The sequence below is a fragment of the Pan paniscus genome, chromosome 13 (genome assembly GCF_029289425.2).
Source record: "Pan paniscus chromosome 13, NHGRI_mPanPan1-v2.0_pri, whole genome shotgun sequence".
Classification (NCBI taxonomy): Eukaryota; Metazoa; Chordata; class Mammalia; order Primates; family Hominidae; genus Pan; species Pan paniscus.
Genome location: NC_073262.2, coordinates 72,702,661 through 72,721,214, shown reverse-complemented (window position 1 = coordinate 72,721,214; position 18,554 = coordinate 72,702,661). Strand labels below are relative to the sequence as shown.

The 18,554-nt window shown below is 35.2% G+C and overlaps 1 protein-coding gene across 3 annotated transcripts in view; it reads right to left on the bottom strand.

The window, feature by feature from the left end:
• The window catches only part of UBR3 (ubiquitin protein ligase E3 component n-recognin 3), a 268,208-nt gene that overhangs the window by 35,385 nt on the left and 214,269 nt on the right, over window positions 1-18,554 (bottom strand). For all 3 annotated transcript variants that reach the window (XM_034954464.3, XM_034954467.3, XM_034954465.3), the window contains exon 32: window positions 10,729-10,832. In XM_034954464.3, coding sequence (XP_034810355.2) covers window positions 10,729-10,832 — 104 coding nt within the window. The remainder of the gene's footprint in view (window positions 1-10,728; window positions 10,833-18,554) is intronic.

Sequence of the window (18,554 nt, the reverse complement as noted above, 5' to 3'; positions counted from 1 at the left end):
GAAAGTAATAGCTTTCTTGAATTTTAAAATGGAAAATAAGCAATTTACCATAAAATAAGAGTATTGTGTTTTTAACACATCCACTGTATCCCCAAAGCATTTACTGAACATATGATGTACCAAGTGGGCATTAGGATAGATAGTGCTGCTAGTCTTGGAGGAACTGACAGTCTGGAGAGGGCGACAGTAAAGAAAATCAGACAAGTCAGACAAGTATCAAAACAGAATCACGGAGAAGTTATTATGGCAATGAGAAGAAGGATATCCAATAGAAAGGCTTCTAGAAAGGGCAACACAAGGTAAAGGACCATCATGAGTTATTAAGTAAAGAATGGATAAACGGCAAACACTTAAAGATGCTCACAATTCTCCTATCTTAAAAACAAAAAATAACCCCTTTGAAATAGTAATCCCCCCCTTATCCTCAGGAGATACACTCCAAGACCCCAGGGGATGTCTGAAACTGCGGATAGTTCTGAATCCTACATTTGCAGTACTATGTAACAAGATGGGTTTGAACTGTGCAGGTCTACTCATACAAGGATTTTCTTCCACTTTTGCCACCCCTGAGACAGCAAGATCAACCCTTCCTCTTCTTCAGCCTATTCAACATGAAGATGACAAGGATGAATACTTTTATGATGATCCACTTCCACTTAATGAATAGTAAATATATTTTCTCTCTTATAATTTTCTTAATAATGTTTTCTTTTCTCTAGCCTTACATTGTGAGAATAAAGTACGTAATACATATAACATACAAATTATGTGTTAATTGACAGTGTTATTGGTAAGGCTTCTGGTCAACAATAGGCTATTAGTAGTTAAGTTTTTGGGAAATCAAAAAATATGTGCAGTGGATTCAACTGCACGGTGGAGTGGGGTGGGAAGTGGAGAAGTAAAGGGGGACCACACCCTTAGCCTCTGTGTTGTTCAAGGGTCAACTGTACATACATACCTATGATAAAGATTAATTTATAAATTAGACACGATAAGACATTAACAATAATATAGAACAATTATAATAAAAATTATCAAAATGTGATCTCTCAAAATTATTTCCTGTACTATGGCCATAACTTTTACTATTTAAGGTGTGATTGTGAAACTAGCACAAATTTGTTTTTCCTTCTTCATAATTTCATGGATAGAAGACTCATTCTTACCAAAGATCTTAGTAACCTCAGCATACAATTTTTTTCCTTTCCTTTTTAAGTAAGGAATTTTCACCTTTTCACTTAAAAGAAAAAACTTTAGTTTCTCTTTGGTGTATCCAAATTGCCAGTGTCAACTTAAGAAACACAAGGTTTACAAATTTGGAAACGAGGGCTTTATTTCTCATAAAAGGTTGCATCCTGCAGGCTAGCCATCAGCAAGCTGGGAATCACAGCCTCTAGCATAAGCCAAGAGTAAGTCCTTTTGTTCTTGCGATAGTTTACTGAGAATGATGGTTTCCAATTTCATCCATGTCCCTACAAAGGATATGAACTCATCATTTTTTATGGCTGCATAGTATTCCATGGTGTATATGTGCCACATTTTCTTAATCCAGTCTATCATTGTTGGACATTTGGGTTGGTTCCAAGTCTTTGCTATTGTGAATAATGCCGCAATAAACATACGTGTGCATGTGTCTTTATAGCAGCATGATTTATAGTCATTTGGGTATATACCCAGTAATGGGATGGCTGGGTCAAATGGTATTTCTAGTTCTAGATCCCTGAGGAATCGCCACACTGACTTCCACAATGGTTGAACTAGTTTACAGTCCCACCAACAGTGTAAAAGTGTTCCTATTTCTCCACATCCTCTCCAGCACCTGTTGTTTCCTGACTTTTTAATGATTGCCATTCTAACTGGTGTGAGATGATATCTCATAGTGGTTTTGATTTGCATTTCTCTGATGGCCAGTGATGATGAGCATTTTTTCATGTGTTTTTTGGCTGCGTAAATGTCTTCTTTTGAGAAGTGCCTGTTCATGTCCTTCGCCCACTTTTTGATGGGGTTGTTTGTTTTTTTCTTGTAAATTTGTTTGAGTTCACTGTAGATTCTGGATATTAGCCCTTTGTCAGATGAGTAGGTTGCGAAAATTTTCTCCCATTTTGTAGGTTGCCTATTCACTCTGATGGTAGTTTCTTTTGCTGTGCAGAAGCTCTTTAGTTTAATTAGATCCCATTTGTCAATTTTGGCTTTTGTTGCCATTGCTTTTGGTGTTTTGGACATGAAGTCCTTGCCCACGCCTATGTCCTGAATGGTAATGCCTAGGTTTTCTTCTAGGGTTTTTATGGTTTTAGGTCTAACGTTTAAATCTTTAATCCATCTTGAATTGATTTTTGTATAAGGTGTAAGGAAGGGATCCAGTTTCAGCTTTCTACATATGGCTAGCCAGTTTTCCCAGCACCATTTATTAAATAGGGAATCCTTTCCCCATTGCTTGTTTTTCTCAGGTTTGTCAAAGATCAGATAGTTGTAGGTAAGCGGCGTTATTTCTGAGGGCTCTGTTCTGTTCCATTGATCTATATTTCTGTTTTGGTACCAGTACCATGCTGTTTTGGTTACTGTAGCCTTGTAGTATAGTTTGAAGTCAGGTAGTGTGATGCCTCCAGCTTTGTTCTTTTGGCTTAGGATTGACTTGGCGATGCGGGCTCTCTTTTGGTTCCATATGAACTTTAAAGTAGTTTTTTCCAATTCTGTGAAGAAAGTCATTGGTAGCTTGATGGGGATGGCATTGAATCTGTAAATTACCTTGGGCAGTATGGCCATTTTCACGATATTGATTCTTCCTACCCATGAGCAAGGAATGTTCTTCCATTTGTTTGTATCCTCTTTTATTTCCTTGAGCAGTGGTTTGTAGTTCTCCTTGAAGAGGTGCTTCACATCCCTTGTAAGCACCGCATATTCTCACTCATAGGTGGGAATTAACAATGAGATCACATGGACACAGGAAGGGGAATATCATACTCTGGGGACTGTGGTGGGGAGGGGGGAGGGATAGCATTGGGAGATATACCTAATGCTAGATGACGAGTTGGTGGGTGCAGCGCACCAGCATGGCACATGTATACATATGTAACTAACCTGCACAATGTGCACATGTACCCTAAAACTTAAAGTATAATAAAAAAAAAAAGAAAGACCTTTAAAAAAAAAAAAAAAAAGAGTAAGTCCTTTGAGGAAGGTCAGGAATTTATGCTAAATAGGGTGGCTAAGTGTACACGTTCAATAAGCTATAGGAAGAGTCATGAGTATTTATCAAAGCAGAAACACGCACATGCGCAATTTAACTTCATGCCTCTTCATGGGTTACGTGTTCAAAAAAACAGCATGATGCCAGAGTGAGGTTTTGACCCTCTGACACTAGAAGGTAGAGTAGAAGACACAAAAACCCTCACTGAACTTCCTCCATGAATCGGCCAAAACTAGTCCAGAGATGCTGGTCAGCTTTGGGGAAGGGGTGTATTGTAAAATTGCAAAGAGGGAGAGGGGAGTTCAGTTGCAACCCCAGATGATTGGCTAAATGTGATTAAAGAATGATCCTCACAATGATCCTAAAGAATATCGTTCACACCTCAGTGTGCCCCTCCCTTATCAACCTTTAACCTGAATTATTTTCTAAGGAGTAAGCAGAAACCAGCTCTAGAAAACAAGAAACAAAAGATCATTCTTTAATAACATCTGTTCAGTTGAGGAGCTTAAGATTTTATTTTTATTTCTCGCCACCATCGCTAGTCTTGTGCTTTGGGGCCATTATTAAGTAAAATAAGAGTTACTTGAACACAAGCACTGTGATACCACGACAGTTGTTCTGATGGCCCAGATGGCCACTAAATGACTAATGGGTGGGTAGCATCTACAGTGTGGATATACTGGACAAAGGGATGACTTCATTTCCCAGGGAGAAAGGGACAAGACAGCATGAGATTTCAGTGTACTACTCAGAATGGCATGCAACTTAAAATGTATAAATTATTTATTTCTGGAATTTTCCATTTACTCTTTTTGGACCAAAGTTGACCACTGGTAACAAAAACCACAGAAAGCGCAACCATGGGTAAGGGGGGACTACTGTACATCACGTATGGCTTCTGTTCTCCTCCTCCATTCTCTCTTGAAAGATCTCTCTGTTCACTGTCTCAATTCTCTCACTTCCTTCTCATTTCTCATCCCACTGTAATCTGCTGATTCTACAAAATATATTTGTATATGGCCAGGAATCCCCAGGATAATATATAAGTAATTAAATTTTAGAGGTCAAAATCCTTTTGAAAATCTGGTAAAAGCTGTGAAACTACTCAGAAAAAAATGCACATACATGTACAATTTTTTTCCTTACCATTTTAGGATTTCTTAAAGCCTATTAATGAACTCTGGAACCACATACTATAAAGCCTTGGTCTTAGGCCAGCACAGTGGCTCATGCCTGTAATTCCAGCACCTTGGGAGGCCAAGGCAGGTGGATTCCTTGAGCCTAGAGTTCGAGACCAGCCTGGGCAACAAAGTGAGACCCCCCCCCCCCCCGCCACCGTCTCTACAAAAAATAAAATTAGCCAAATGTGGTGGTGTGCACCTGTGGTCCCAACTACATGGGGAGTCTGAGGCAGGAGGATTGCTTGAGCCCAGGAGGTCAAGGCTGCAGTGAGTTATGACTGTACCACTGTACTCCAGCCTGGGCAACAGAACAAGACTGTCTCCCCAAAAAATAAAAAAAATAAAGCTTTGGTCTGAAGAGGCTATCAAAGACTGTTGGGGTTATATCAATAGGATACAAGCCAACCCGAAGTATTTAAACAGTTATTATTTTACTATGGGACTGAAGGACACTAAATATATTAAAATCCAAGAATTCATAATACTGGGAAAAAAGCAATCATCTTTGGAGAATGCTAAAAAAAAAAAGTCATTTTTCTGAAAACTGGTACAAAATCAAGCATTTAACCTGCCTTTCCTATATCAACTTTACCAATGTGTAAACAAATAGGAAAAATAGGAAAAAATTTTAGTTTTATGAATTCCACTTAAGAAATGAAATAATTAAGGAATAAATCTAAAGAATAATCAATAGCTTCTACTGTCACATAAAGAGGAACAACTGGAAATTATATCTCCTGATAAAAAAGTATTTAACATTATCCATGAAGTATTTTTGTAAAAAGAAATAAGAAACTGATTCCATCTAAAACTATCTGCCAGTCTGTAGGACACACACAGGGACAGAAGATCATGTTATTAAATGATATTGTTAGGGGTACAATTAGCAAAATAGAGACTATGGTAAGTTCTAAAGGGAAAAAGACTCAGATTCTTCAACAAATAAAATGCAAGGAGGTAGGAGGAGGGAGGTAACCCACAGATTTAAAAGAAATATAACAACCAAATCCAATGTATGGATCTTTTTTGGATCCTAAGCCAAATAAACCAAATATTAAAAAATCATTTACAGGCCGGGCGCAGTGGCTCACACTTGTAGTCTCAGCAGTTTAGGAGGCCGAGGCAGGTGGATCACAACAAGGTCAGGAGATTCAGACCAGTCTGGCCAACATGGTGAAACCCTGTCTCTACTAAAAATACAAAAATTAGCCAGGTGTGGTAGCAGGCACCTGTAATCCTAGCTACTTGGGAAGCTGAGGCAGGGGAATCGCTTGAACCCAGGAGGCAGAGGTTGCAGTGAGCTGAGATCGTGCCACTGCATTCCAGCCCAGGCGACAGAGAGAAACTGTCTCAAAAAAAAAAAAAAAAAAAAATTTACAAGAAGCAACTATGGAATTTGAACACTGATGGGATATTTACTGATATTTAGGCATAATTGTTCATTTTTAATTGTGTTCACGATTTTTAAAAATTATTTTAAGAATCCTTATCTTTTAGAGATACATACTGAAGACTATAGAGATAAAATGATAAGTGGTCTGGAATTCGCTTCAAAATAACCACAGGTGGGAGGGAGGAGGGAATAAGTGAGGGTATAAATGAAACAAGACTGGCCATGAGTTGATATGGGGGTTCATGAAACTCTGCTCTTTACTGTTATGTATGCTTGTAAATAAATAGTTTTTTAAGCCCTTGGTTTATAACAAAGCAAAACTGAGATATTTTCTTTCTTCAAGTCAATGGAAAATAATAAGCAGGATTCAAGCTCTCTTTTTTGGGCCCTGCTTATGGGATCTTGGAAGCAGGGATATTCTATAATCACTGGTCCCAAATGCTCTATAGAATCTTGGGAGTCTGTATTCTATACAGCATGGTTAAGAACAGATTTGTGAAGCTCCTTAAGAACAGCAACATGATCCAAACCTGGGTAACTGACCCTCCCTGATACAGTCTGATTGTCTCCCCACCCAAATCTCATCTTGAATTTTAACTCCCATAATTCCCTCGTGTTGTGGGAGGGACCCAGTGGGAGATAACTGAATCATGGGGGTGGTTCCCGCATCCTGTTCTCATGGTAGTGAATAAGTCTCATGAGATCTAATGGTTTCATGCAGGGAAACCCCTTTCACTTGGCTATCATTCTCTTCTCTTGTCTGCTACCATGTAAGACGTGCCTTTTGCCTTCTGCCATGATTGTGAGACCTCCCAGCCATATGGAACTGTGAGTCCATTAAACCTCTTTCTTTTTTAAATTGGCCAGTCTCAGATATGTCTTTATTATCAGCATGAAAATGAACTAATACACTCCCTATAAAGGATGATGATTTTATGTCTTAAACCCTGGAGGCTCAAAAATAAGAAAGAATTTTAGCCTGAGAGATAATAATTGTAAATTTTGTGTGAATCATCTAAGGAGATAATAATTGTAAATTTTGTGTGAATCATCTAAGAGGGCTTCTTAAAAAAGAAGGTGAAGTTCCTCTCTTAACTCTCATCCTGCTGCCTTAAACTAGACTGTGATGGCTAGAACTCTTAGCAGCTACCTTGGCACAGGGAGATGAGAGCCATACCATAAAGAATCTGGTGCTGTGAAGTAGAAGTGTCCAGCCTGCCTACTTTCACACTTCTTTCTACATGAAAGAAAAACAAGCAGTATCTTATTCAAGCTACTGTGTTAATTTGGTTTCTTCTTTATATTATATAGCCAAATCTGATCCTAAGTTATAAATCTTCTTTCCCCTTGTACATAAAGAACTAAATATGAATACCTGAAAACAGTGATGTCAGAAGTTACTTCTGAGTTTATTCTTTAGAGGCCAGTGATGTGATGGGTATTATGAAACATAAGATGCAAGGACATAAGAGATCAAAGAAAAAAACTTGTCTTTAATATATTTAATTTGAGCTTCTGATGAGATAATTGGCATAAAAAGGTCTTTCAACCTGAAAACAATGCTAAGCATTAAAAGATTTAAGAGGTATATAGCTAGGTTTCTGCATCCATCTATTTTTCAGATAAAACCATGGGAAGCATTTAACATTCTAGTAGGTCTAAACAGTAAAATTTCCTTCCTCTGCTTTTCTCTTCTAATAACAAACAATAACTTAAACAGTTACACAAATACATATTCTTACAATAAAAATAGTTTATAATAACACTGTCCCAATAAAGACCACTATTAAGTCTTACATCAAAAGGGAGTGGAGAAGAAAAATTTACATTAATAACTCTTTATCTCCCCAACTCTCCACCTCCCCTCAAAAAAACCCTCTGTGGAAAATATAATTAAGCTCTGAACTTCCTAGGAATTAAAGGCCTCTATCCAGTTCTCAAAGTGTGAAAGACTAAAAAAATTAATAAGGAATGGCATTTTTTTCTCTGACCCTAAATTCTAAGAGGAATTCATCACCACAATGACAGCTAGCAAAATATTACATCATGTGTTCGACAGCAGTATAATCTAATATCAAGATAATCCAATCTTGAATTATTGTAAAATTTTAAGAAATAATATAAAGCACAAGTTTTAAAAGCAATTCTAACTACAGGTAAATTTAATGACTGCTAAATACCTAGCTATTTGGCTCCCCAAGGGTGAAGTACATGTTTTGGTCATCTTTGTGTGTCCAGCACTTGGCAAAGAAGCATAGCAACCTGGTACACAGTAGGAACTTATTAAGTATTTCTTGAACTGAATCAAGCAATGAATTTATTAAATTTGCTTACTAAATTTGTCCAAGAAACTCTTCTTTAATGATATTACTTTAAGGCATGATTATTAACAATATTATACATTTTTACATTGATGATTTCCTGAATTTATTCTATTTATTTAACCATTACTAAGATCAATTTTCTTGACTCACTTTATGATACAGTTTTTAAACTCTGTTTCTACTGAATTAAATTCAGTAAGTTTGGTTAATTTCATGTATTGCATCCTCTTTCAGCATGAACTTCGTCTTCTGTTGAAAGCCAGTGCCAACAGTAACTTCTGACAACGAGGGTGATGCACCAGCTACAGCTCTCAGACACTGACACAACAGGTCCTTTACTCTTAACTAAAATATTTTTCTCTTTAGATTAAATATTGATTAATATAGATTAAATAGTGACATAGAGACAATCTTCTCTATGTCAAGTTTCCTTCTCTTTTACCTTTTCAGGTTTATGTAATAACTCATCTTATAAGTAAAAGGTATATTTAACACATTTAAATATTTTGAAGACACAAATAAAGTAATTTTTAAAATATTTCAAAATGTAATACTACTAATATAATTAGAAGAGCACAATCAGGAGTAAACCAGCATGATCCAAGGCAACTGTTTCCCTAGATTAAGAAAAACTAACCAAAGTGACACAAAAAGCCTAAAGAATTTGAAACTAATTTTACAAAGAGATTAATTTTAATGAGACTACTTAACAGGTTTTTAAACTCTATAAACACAAATGATTAAATTAGCAGACACAGTCTAACCCCCCAAAAAAGTAACATTCAAAAAAATCTGAAGTTTTGCAGTTAAATATATAATTACCTGAAGAAGTTAAACAGAATTACCATATGATCCAGCAATTCCACTTCTAGCTATACATCCCCCACAAAAAAAAAAGTGTTCAAAAAAAAATTTTTTTTTTTTTTTTTTTTTTTTTTTTTGAGGCAGAGTGTCATTCTGTCACCCAGGCTAGAGTGCAGTGGCACAATCTCAGCTCACTGCAACCTCCACCTCGTGGGCTCAAGTGGTTCTCATGCCTCAGCCTCCCAAGTAGCTGGGGTTACAGGTGCATGCCACCATGACAGGCTAATGTTTGTATTTTTAGTAGAGACGGGGTTTCACCATGTTGGCCAGGCTGGTCATGAGCTCCTGGTCTCAAGTGATCCATCACACTTGGCCTCAAACAAAAACTTCTATATGAATGTTCATGGCAGCACTATTCACAATAGCCAAAAGGTGGTAATAACCCAAATGTCCATCAACTGACAAGTGGATAAACCATGTTGTATATCCATACAATGGAATACTACCAAGCCATTGAGATAAATGAAGTAATAATACATGCCATAACATGGATAAACCTTGAAAACATGCTAAGTGAAGGAAGCCAGACACAAAATGCAACGTAATGTATAATATCATTAATACGAAATATCCAGTATAGGCAAATCCATGAAGACAGGAAATCAGATTAGTGGTTTCCAGGGGTTGGGAGAAGGAGAAAATAAGAAAATGACTGCTTAATAGGCACAGAGTTTCCTTTGGGGCTGATGAAAATGTCCTGGAACTAACTAATGGTGATGAATGGTGATGATCACACAATACTGTGACAGTACTAAATGGCACTTCAGTTGTATACTTTAAATTGTTTAAATGGTAAGTTTTATTTTATGTGAATTTCATGATTAAAAAATATTAATTGAAGCACACAGTGCTAGTATATTATGCTTATCAATGATATTGTTTTACTTTTTACAGAATGTCATAATTTGCATGAAATATCATAATTTGCCTATGTATTTTTAAATGATTATTTCACACCCTTAGGTAAAAGGATTTATCAAAGATCAAGCTGGAGTTTGTATAAACAATGTCTTCCCCAGGAACAAGACTTTTATACACCCATAGATGTTCATTCTACTGTAACTTGTAATAGTTAAACAAAATAAAAAACTAGTTTTCTAAAACAGAAGATGTTAATTATCTGATTGAATATTTTAAATGTTGTCTTCAAGTGAAAGCTACAAAGACCAAGGAGCAATAATTAAAATGTTGCTAATATAATACTGATGCTGTTAATATAATAATGTTATGATATTAACACTAACTTAAAATGATGAGACTATTTTTAATAACTCTACAATTACTACTATATCAAAATATGTATGCATATAGAGTAAAGGCACTAAGGCTGAGAGTTTGCTCTATTTTTCGAATTTTCATTTGTATCATCACTTCAATTTTTTAAACCATTTTCAGAATGTTTTCCCATGTCTTTACCTCTTAGTGACTAAAAAGCTGAACAGACCCACAAGAATTTTAAAAAACACTTTTTCATTGTCATTTTTTAGATATGATTACTATTTGCTAATAATAGAAAAAACAATGTCTGTTATTACCACAAAAAGTATCCATCATACTTACTGCTGTGTTTACTTCTCTTTCTCTTTTTGAGACAGCATCTCACTATATTAATAGCCCAGGCTGGTCTTGAGCTCCTGTGCTCAAGCAATCCACCCACCTCAGCCTCCCAAAGTGCTGGGATTACAAGCATGAGCCACCACACCCAGCCTGTCTCTATAATCTCTAGAATATTCAAAATACATAGTATATAATCAAAGAATCTGAATTATAAAGACATACCTTTGCGTAAGGGTTGTGGCATCATTAAGATCTGGATGAGCAAAAGGGATGTTACATCATGATAAAGAATTGGAACCTCAGGCTGTCGTTCTTCATATCCCAGCCTAAAAGAAAAATGTAGTCACTTTACATAGTATTGTATATCTTCTCTTTCTAATTTATTTTATATGTCACATATATCTCTATGGAACAGAAATAAAAACTTTAATACACAAAGAAGAAATCTAAAAAAAAACCTTAGGAGTCATATTTTTTGCAAAAAAATTATATTTTAGACTCATATTCTCTTGACTCTAACATGAAGAAAATGTATAGAAAATGTGTTGTGTTATCAAAGTGAACAATTAGGATACATTAACTTGATTATGAGTCTTTCTGATCTTAGATTACAGAAATTAAAGTATTAAATAGAGAATGAAAGAATTAGTTTCACTACAAATGGAGTGGCTTATAGGATACTTATCACAAACTTAGCAGTAATGAATAAGTAAGTTTTCACATCTTTAAAAAGAGATAGGCAGAGTTCCCAAATCAATTCCTGTTGAAAAGGTATGGTTAACTGCTCTTATTAAAATGTTTCAGCCGAGCACAGTGGCTCATGCCTGTAATCCCAGCACTTTGCGAGGCTGAGGCAGGCGGATCACTTGAGCTCAGAAGTTTGAGACCAGATTGACAACATGGTGAAAATCCGCCACTACAAAAAATATAAAAAATTAGCAGGGCTTAGTGGTGTGTGGGAGGATTCCTTGAACCCAGGAGGTCAAGGCTGCAGCGGGCTGTGATTGTGCTGCTGCACTCCAGCCTGGGTGAAAAAGTGAGACTCTGTCTCAAAATTAATAATAAAATAAAATGTTTCAACTTTATAACTAACAAAATTCAAATAAAATCTTTAACATTTGCAAAGTTTCAAAAAGAGATAACCAAAGCAGAACTTAAAATACACTATAAAAGGGCCAGATGTGGTGTCTCATGCCTGTAATCCCAACAGGCATGGGAGGCTGAGGTGGGAGGATCACTTGAAATCAGGAGTTCAAGATCCAACTGGGCAACACAGTGAGACCCTGTCTCTACAAAAAATAAATTTTAAAAAGTACACTATAAAAGACAAAGTAGTAAACCTTAGGAATGTGCAGTACTATGAAAAACATAGACTATATTATAAAGCAGAGCTTATTCTTAAAGAATTTTTTAAATGCCTTTAGCAGGTTAATTTTTTGACTACATGTTTAATTTTTAATGACAGAGAAGAAAAGTAAATCTTAAGCTCCAGAAGTGGCTAAATTCTGAAGCTACACTTTAGACTTGGGATGAACAAAATTCTTCAACTCTTTTATTAGGCTCGATCATTCAGCAAATATTTACTGATTACTTACTACAGGTCAGGCACTAAACACACTGGTGAGTAAATCAATCAACCCCTGCCGCTGAGAAACTTTTAGCTGACAGAGGAAGACAGCTCTCTGAATTTCTCCATTTTCTACAAATATTCCTTAGTATACTTGTTTTCCTCTCCAAGGATAACCCTTCATTGATGCTATGAATCCTGATACGGTCTTTCAAGTTTATCTAGCCTCTCTGCAAGGCCAAGGTTTAAAAAAAAAAAAAAGTGTAGGGGTCACACCATTTCTATTATTCAAATTCCCCACAGAAATAGTTTCACATGATCAACAATGATCTCCTAATTACAAAATTTAGTGGACATTTTAAATCCTTATCTTACAGACCCTTGACTTGACTTTAGATACAGCTGAACATTCTGCCTGGAAAATTTTCTTGGCTTTTGTGAAACATTGTCCCAAGTTACCTTCTATCTCTCTGATTACTCCACTTTAGTCTTCTTCACAGGTTCATCTTCCTCTGACTAACAAACTGTTATTCCTCAAGATTCCAATTCTCCCTTTCTTTTCTAAGGACTCTTTTTGAAAGACCTTCTAATCCATGATTTCAATTGCCAGCTATACACTGATGACTGTATGTCCAGCAATGACTCTCTCGAACTCTCTATCTGAATATCCATTACTTCCGCTTGTATATCTAACAGGCAGGCAGCTCAACAGGCCTGAAAGTGAACCCATAATCTTTCTCTCTATACGCACACTCCCACCCCAGTCACAACCATTCTATTACGCTGGTGCCAAAGTAATTGCTGTTTCTGCCACTAAAAGCAATGCACCAACCTAATACTTTCCCCTCTATAATCTAAGTTCTGATGTGGCTTATTTCTTATATCCTCCTGCATTTATACAATGCCTGAAACATAACAATGCCTAAAACATGATAGTCCTCCAATAAAAGCATAATGAATAAATAAGCTAGGAACTTGAGGACATCCCAAAGCCATCTTCTCTCACTCACCCCGTATTTAATTGGCACTAAGTCCTAATGACTCTATCTCTACTTCCTCTTTGCCATCCCTATGGCCACTGCCTTTAAGTATTCAATCTCCTCCAATTTTATGTTCCTCTAATTCATCCTCTATATCTTTAGTGCCTGGAAGAAGTTTCCACAGGAATGATATCTTGCTTATCATTATATCCCAGTGCCTGGATTAAAACAGTTAATAAAACTAGCTGGATAAACAAATGAAATATTCATGGGAAAAGGGATGGATGAATGAACAAATAAACAAGTGGTACATAATTTTAGATTCTCAAACTGCTACATTAAATTTAACAGGTGTTTAAAAGATTCTCACTTAAAATTAGAAGAAAGTTTATGGATCCATTTAAGCTAGCCCAATTTCACTCTTATGCAAAGCTGTACTTTATTGCACAAAAATCAAAAAGGCTTGAGAACTTCTTGCATGATAACCTATAGACCAACAAATTGCAGAGCTTTTAGGTATAGAAAAGCAATCCCAAATAAAAAAATTAAATACAGTTTAATAAAATAGGGGTAGTATATGCAACTGAAAAACTTAAAGTGCTTAACAGAATACTAGAATCTTATTTTACATTATATGCTAACAGCTATTTTCTACAATACAAGCAATCTTTCTCAAAATGAGAGGTGGATTCCTTTATGCTATTATTAATTTGCTTATTATTGTATGTGACCTTCCAATATTATTTAAAATCAGTCCAAATTGCCGTATGCAAGAATTATATACTACTAAGAATGCATAATTAACAAATGTTTCAAAACTGAAACATAATATGCATACAACAGAATAAAACAAAAAATGAATTAAAAGAATGGGGAATATTTCTAGTTGAGGAAACTGCATATTATAAAGATAACTACTTTCCCAGATTAATTTATGAGTTTAAAATAATTATAATCAAAATTACAAGTTAGGCCAGATGCAGTGGCTCACGCCTGTAAACCCAACACTTAGGGAGGCCAAGGTGGGTGGATCACCTGAGGTCAGGAGTTTGAGACCAGCCTGACCAATATGGTGAAACCCTGTCTCTACTAAAAATACAAAAATTAGCCTGGCATGGTGGCGTGCACCTGTGGTCCCAGCTATTTGGGAGGCTGAGTCAGAAGAATTGCTTGAACCCAGGAGGTGGAAGTTGCAGTGAGCCAAGATCACACCACTGCATTCCAGCCTGGGTAACAGAGCAAGACTCTGTCTCAAAAAAAAAAAAATTATAAGTGAGGGGAAGGGCTTAGCAAATGTTCTCAAAACCTTCTGGAGAATAAGTGAGAACAGCAAAAAAAAACTGGGAGTCAGAGTTTGGGGAAGAGAAATGAGAGGAACCTAACTCAACCCGATAACTAGACATAATAAATCACCTCAACAATAAACCATCATGGTATTGTCAGAGAAACAGGCTTGGAGCTCAATAGAACAAAGAAGAAAGCTCCTAATCAGGCCTATAATGTAGGAACACTTAGTATTTAATAACTAGGATATAAAATCACTAAAAATACTACTTGGTTATTTGCAAATAAGTTTTAGATCTTCACCTAACACTACAGGTGAGAATGAATTCCAAGTATGTTATATAGTTTTAAAAATTATCCCATGAGAAAACTCTAAAGTGAAAATATAGGTAGATATTGCAAATCCTAAGACTGGATTACACATTGTAATACTAGTTATAAAAGTATACATCAGCTCTTGGAAGACATGGGCATTCTAAGTATGAAAGTAATAGGAAAAAATAAGAAATATAAGGTCTGATTGATCTGGCTACATGAAAATTTAAAACTTCAATGGGTCAAGAAAAGTAATTACAAAAGTAGAAGGCAAACATATTTTGAAAAACACTTATAAACAACTATGACAAAATAAGATTTAATATTTTAAACCATGGAGAATCATTCATATAATTTTAAACAATAAGATGCCAACAGAAAATGGACAGAGGTCCTGAATATATCATTCACAAAGAATGTACACAAATAGCTAATAAATATAAAAATACTTAACTTTGCTAGAAATCAAATAGATTTCCATTACTTTAGGATCCCATTTTTAATCACTCATATTAGCCAAAAAATGTTTAAGTGATAATACTTTTTTTGGTAAGTTTTTTCCCCAATAATAATCAGAAAAAATCCTGGCAGTTATTGGCTGATAAGATAAAAATAGCCATTCTAAGGACAGAGAGAGAAATGGATCTTTCCTAGCATATCACTGGCCCATAACTGGAACGAATGAATGGATTGATGCACCCCTCTGTAGAAAAGAGAATCAAAGATTTCAACTACAGGGTTTAATATGATCATTGTGATAACTATATTTTAAAATGCTTAATATTTTAAAATACATAATTATTCTCACTAAGATCAGGAACTAGGCAAAGATGTCCCCAATCCCCACTTCTTTTCAACATCATACTGGAAGTACTAGCTAATGCCTCAAGATAAGAAAAGGAAATAAAAGTTATACAGATTGGGAGAGAAGAAATAAAACTGTCTTTCTTTGTTTACAGATTACATGGTCGTCTATGTAGAAAATCTGAACAAACTGACCAAAAAACTCCTGGAACTGATAAGTGATTGTAACAAGGCTACAGGACACAAGATTAATATACAGAAGTCAATCACTTTCATATATACTGGCAAGGAACAATTGGAATTTGAAAATAAACACACAGTATCATTTAAATTAGCAACCCCCCCCCAAATAAAATACTTAGGTATAAATCTAGCAAAAAAATATGCAAAGATCTATTTAAGGAAAATGACAAAACTCTGATAAATGGAATCAAACGACTACATAAATGGAGAGAGATAGTCCATGTTCATGAGTAGGAAGACTCAATATTGTCAAGATGTCAGTTCTTTGCTACTTGACCTAGAGATTCAATGCAATCTCAATCAAAATCCCAGCAAGTTATTTTGTAGATATTGACAAACTGATTTTAAAATTTATATAGAGCGGCAAAACAGCTGGAATAGCTAACACAAAATCGAAGAAGAACAAAATTAGATGACTGACACTACCTGACTTCAAGACTTATCATAAAGCTACAGTAATCAAGACAATATGGTACTGGCAAAAGAGCACACAAATAAGATCAATGGAACAGAACAGAGAGCCCAGAAATAGATTCACATAATTATAGTCAACTGACTTTAACAAAGGAGTAAAGGCAATACAGTGGAAAAAACACAGTCTTTTCAACAAATGGTGCTAGAACAACTGGACATTCACATGCACAAAAATGAATTTAGACAAAGACCTATGCCCTTCACAAAAATTAACTAAAAATGGATTACAGACCTAAATGTAAAACACAAAACAATAAAATTCTTATAGGAGAAAACCTAGATAACCTTGGGTATGGCAATGACTTTTTAGATATAACACCAAGAGCATAATTCATGAAATAAATAACTGATAAGCTGAACTTCATTAAAATTAAAATCTTCTATTTGGCAAAAGACAATGTCAAGATAATGAGAAGACAAGCCACAGTCCTGGAGAAAATATTTGCAAAAGACACATCTGATAAAGGACTGATATGTAAAATACTCGTACAAATATAAAGTGCTCTTAAAACTAATAGGAAAAAAACCCAATTAAAAAATGGTACCACAGCATTAACAGATACCTCACCAAAGAAGATATACAGATGCTTAATAAGCATATGAAAAGATGCTCCAGACCGTATGTCATCAGAGAAATGCAAATTAAAACAATGAGATACCACTACATTCCTATTAGAATGGCCAAAATCTAGAACACTGATAATACCAAATGTTGACAAAGATGTGGAGTAACAAGAACTCTCATTCATTGCTGGTGGGAATGCAAAATGATACTGATATTTTGGAAAACAGTTTGGTGGTTTCTCACAAAACTAAACATGCTATTACTATATGATCCAGTAATCATGCTCCTTAGTATTTACCCAAAAAAGCTGAAAACTTATATACGCAAAAACCTGCACACAGATGTTTAGAGCAGCTTTATTCATAATTGCCAAAACTTCGAAGCAACCAAATGTCCTTCAATAGGTGATGAATAAATTAATTGTGGTACAGACAATGGATTGTTATTTCTATTATATAGAAATGAGCTATCAAGCCATGAGAAGACATTGTGGAAACTTAAATACATATTACCAAATGAAAGAATCCAATGTGAAAAGCTACATATTGTATGATTCTAACTATATGACATTCCGGAAAAGGTAAAATTATGGGGAGAGTAAAAAGATCAGTGGTTGCCAGGGGTTGTACTGAGGAGGGATGAATAGGTAGAGCACAGAGGGTTTTTTTAGGACAGTGAAACTACTTTGTATGATACTACAACGGTGGCCAAATGTCATTGCACATTTGCCTAAACCTACAGAATGTTCAACAGCAAGAGTGAACCCTAATGTAACTACAGACTTTGGGTGATTATAGTATGTCAATACAGGCTCATCAGCTGTAACAAATGTACCACACTGGTGGTGGATATTGATAATGGGAAAGGCTATGTATCTGTTACAGTGGGGAGTATATGGGAAATCTGTGTATCTTCCTCTTAATTTTGCTGTGAATCTAAAATTGCTCTAAAAAAAAAAAAACCAAAGTCTTTAAAAAATAATTGTTTCTATCTCTTATCTATCTCTTAAAGTTTTAGATAGTCTTTTAAATCCAGATTATAAAAATTAATGCCACTGTTGATTCTATGGATAAGAGGAAATGGGTGGAAGAGTTAATAGGAATATAGTTTTTCCATTTTTAAAAATAAAAATTATCAGCACAATGAAAATTAGAAGGAAAAAAATAATTTTCATAGGATTATAGAAAAAAGTATATATGAAAAACCTACATCCTCAGATACAGAATTTTATATTGGAAGAGTGTTGAGGTGAGGAACTAGAAAGATATTTCAATTTTAAAAATAATGAAATATAGATGACATATTATAATCAACTCTTAAATTACAACTTAATGAATAAACGAACCATAAAAATGAGAGCAAATATTGGCGGGGGGTGGGTGTGGAAAAACTAATCAAATTTTCCGGAAATTCCTAAGATCTAGTACTAGGAAAAGAAGCATACAATGATAGTTAAAACTTAGGCTCTGGAATCAGAGAGATTTGGATTAAAATCTCAGCTCCGTTCCTCAACAGCTATGTGTGCCTAAAGATCATGTTAACTGACTTTTCTAAAACTTGGGTTCCTCATATATAAAAACTGGGATAAAACAGTACCTAGTACATAGAGTTATTATTGACGATTAAATGAGATTATATATGCAAAGCACCAAAATGCCTAGCATGAAGTACTATATAAGTGTTCACAGCATTTACTACTATCCTAATGTCCATTAATTATTAGGGCTTGAAAAGAAAAAAATCCAGAAATCAGTATTACAGAAAGCATAATATCTATGTCTGTACTTTAAGCTTTTTAATTAGTCAATACTAGGCT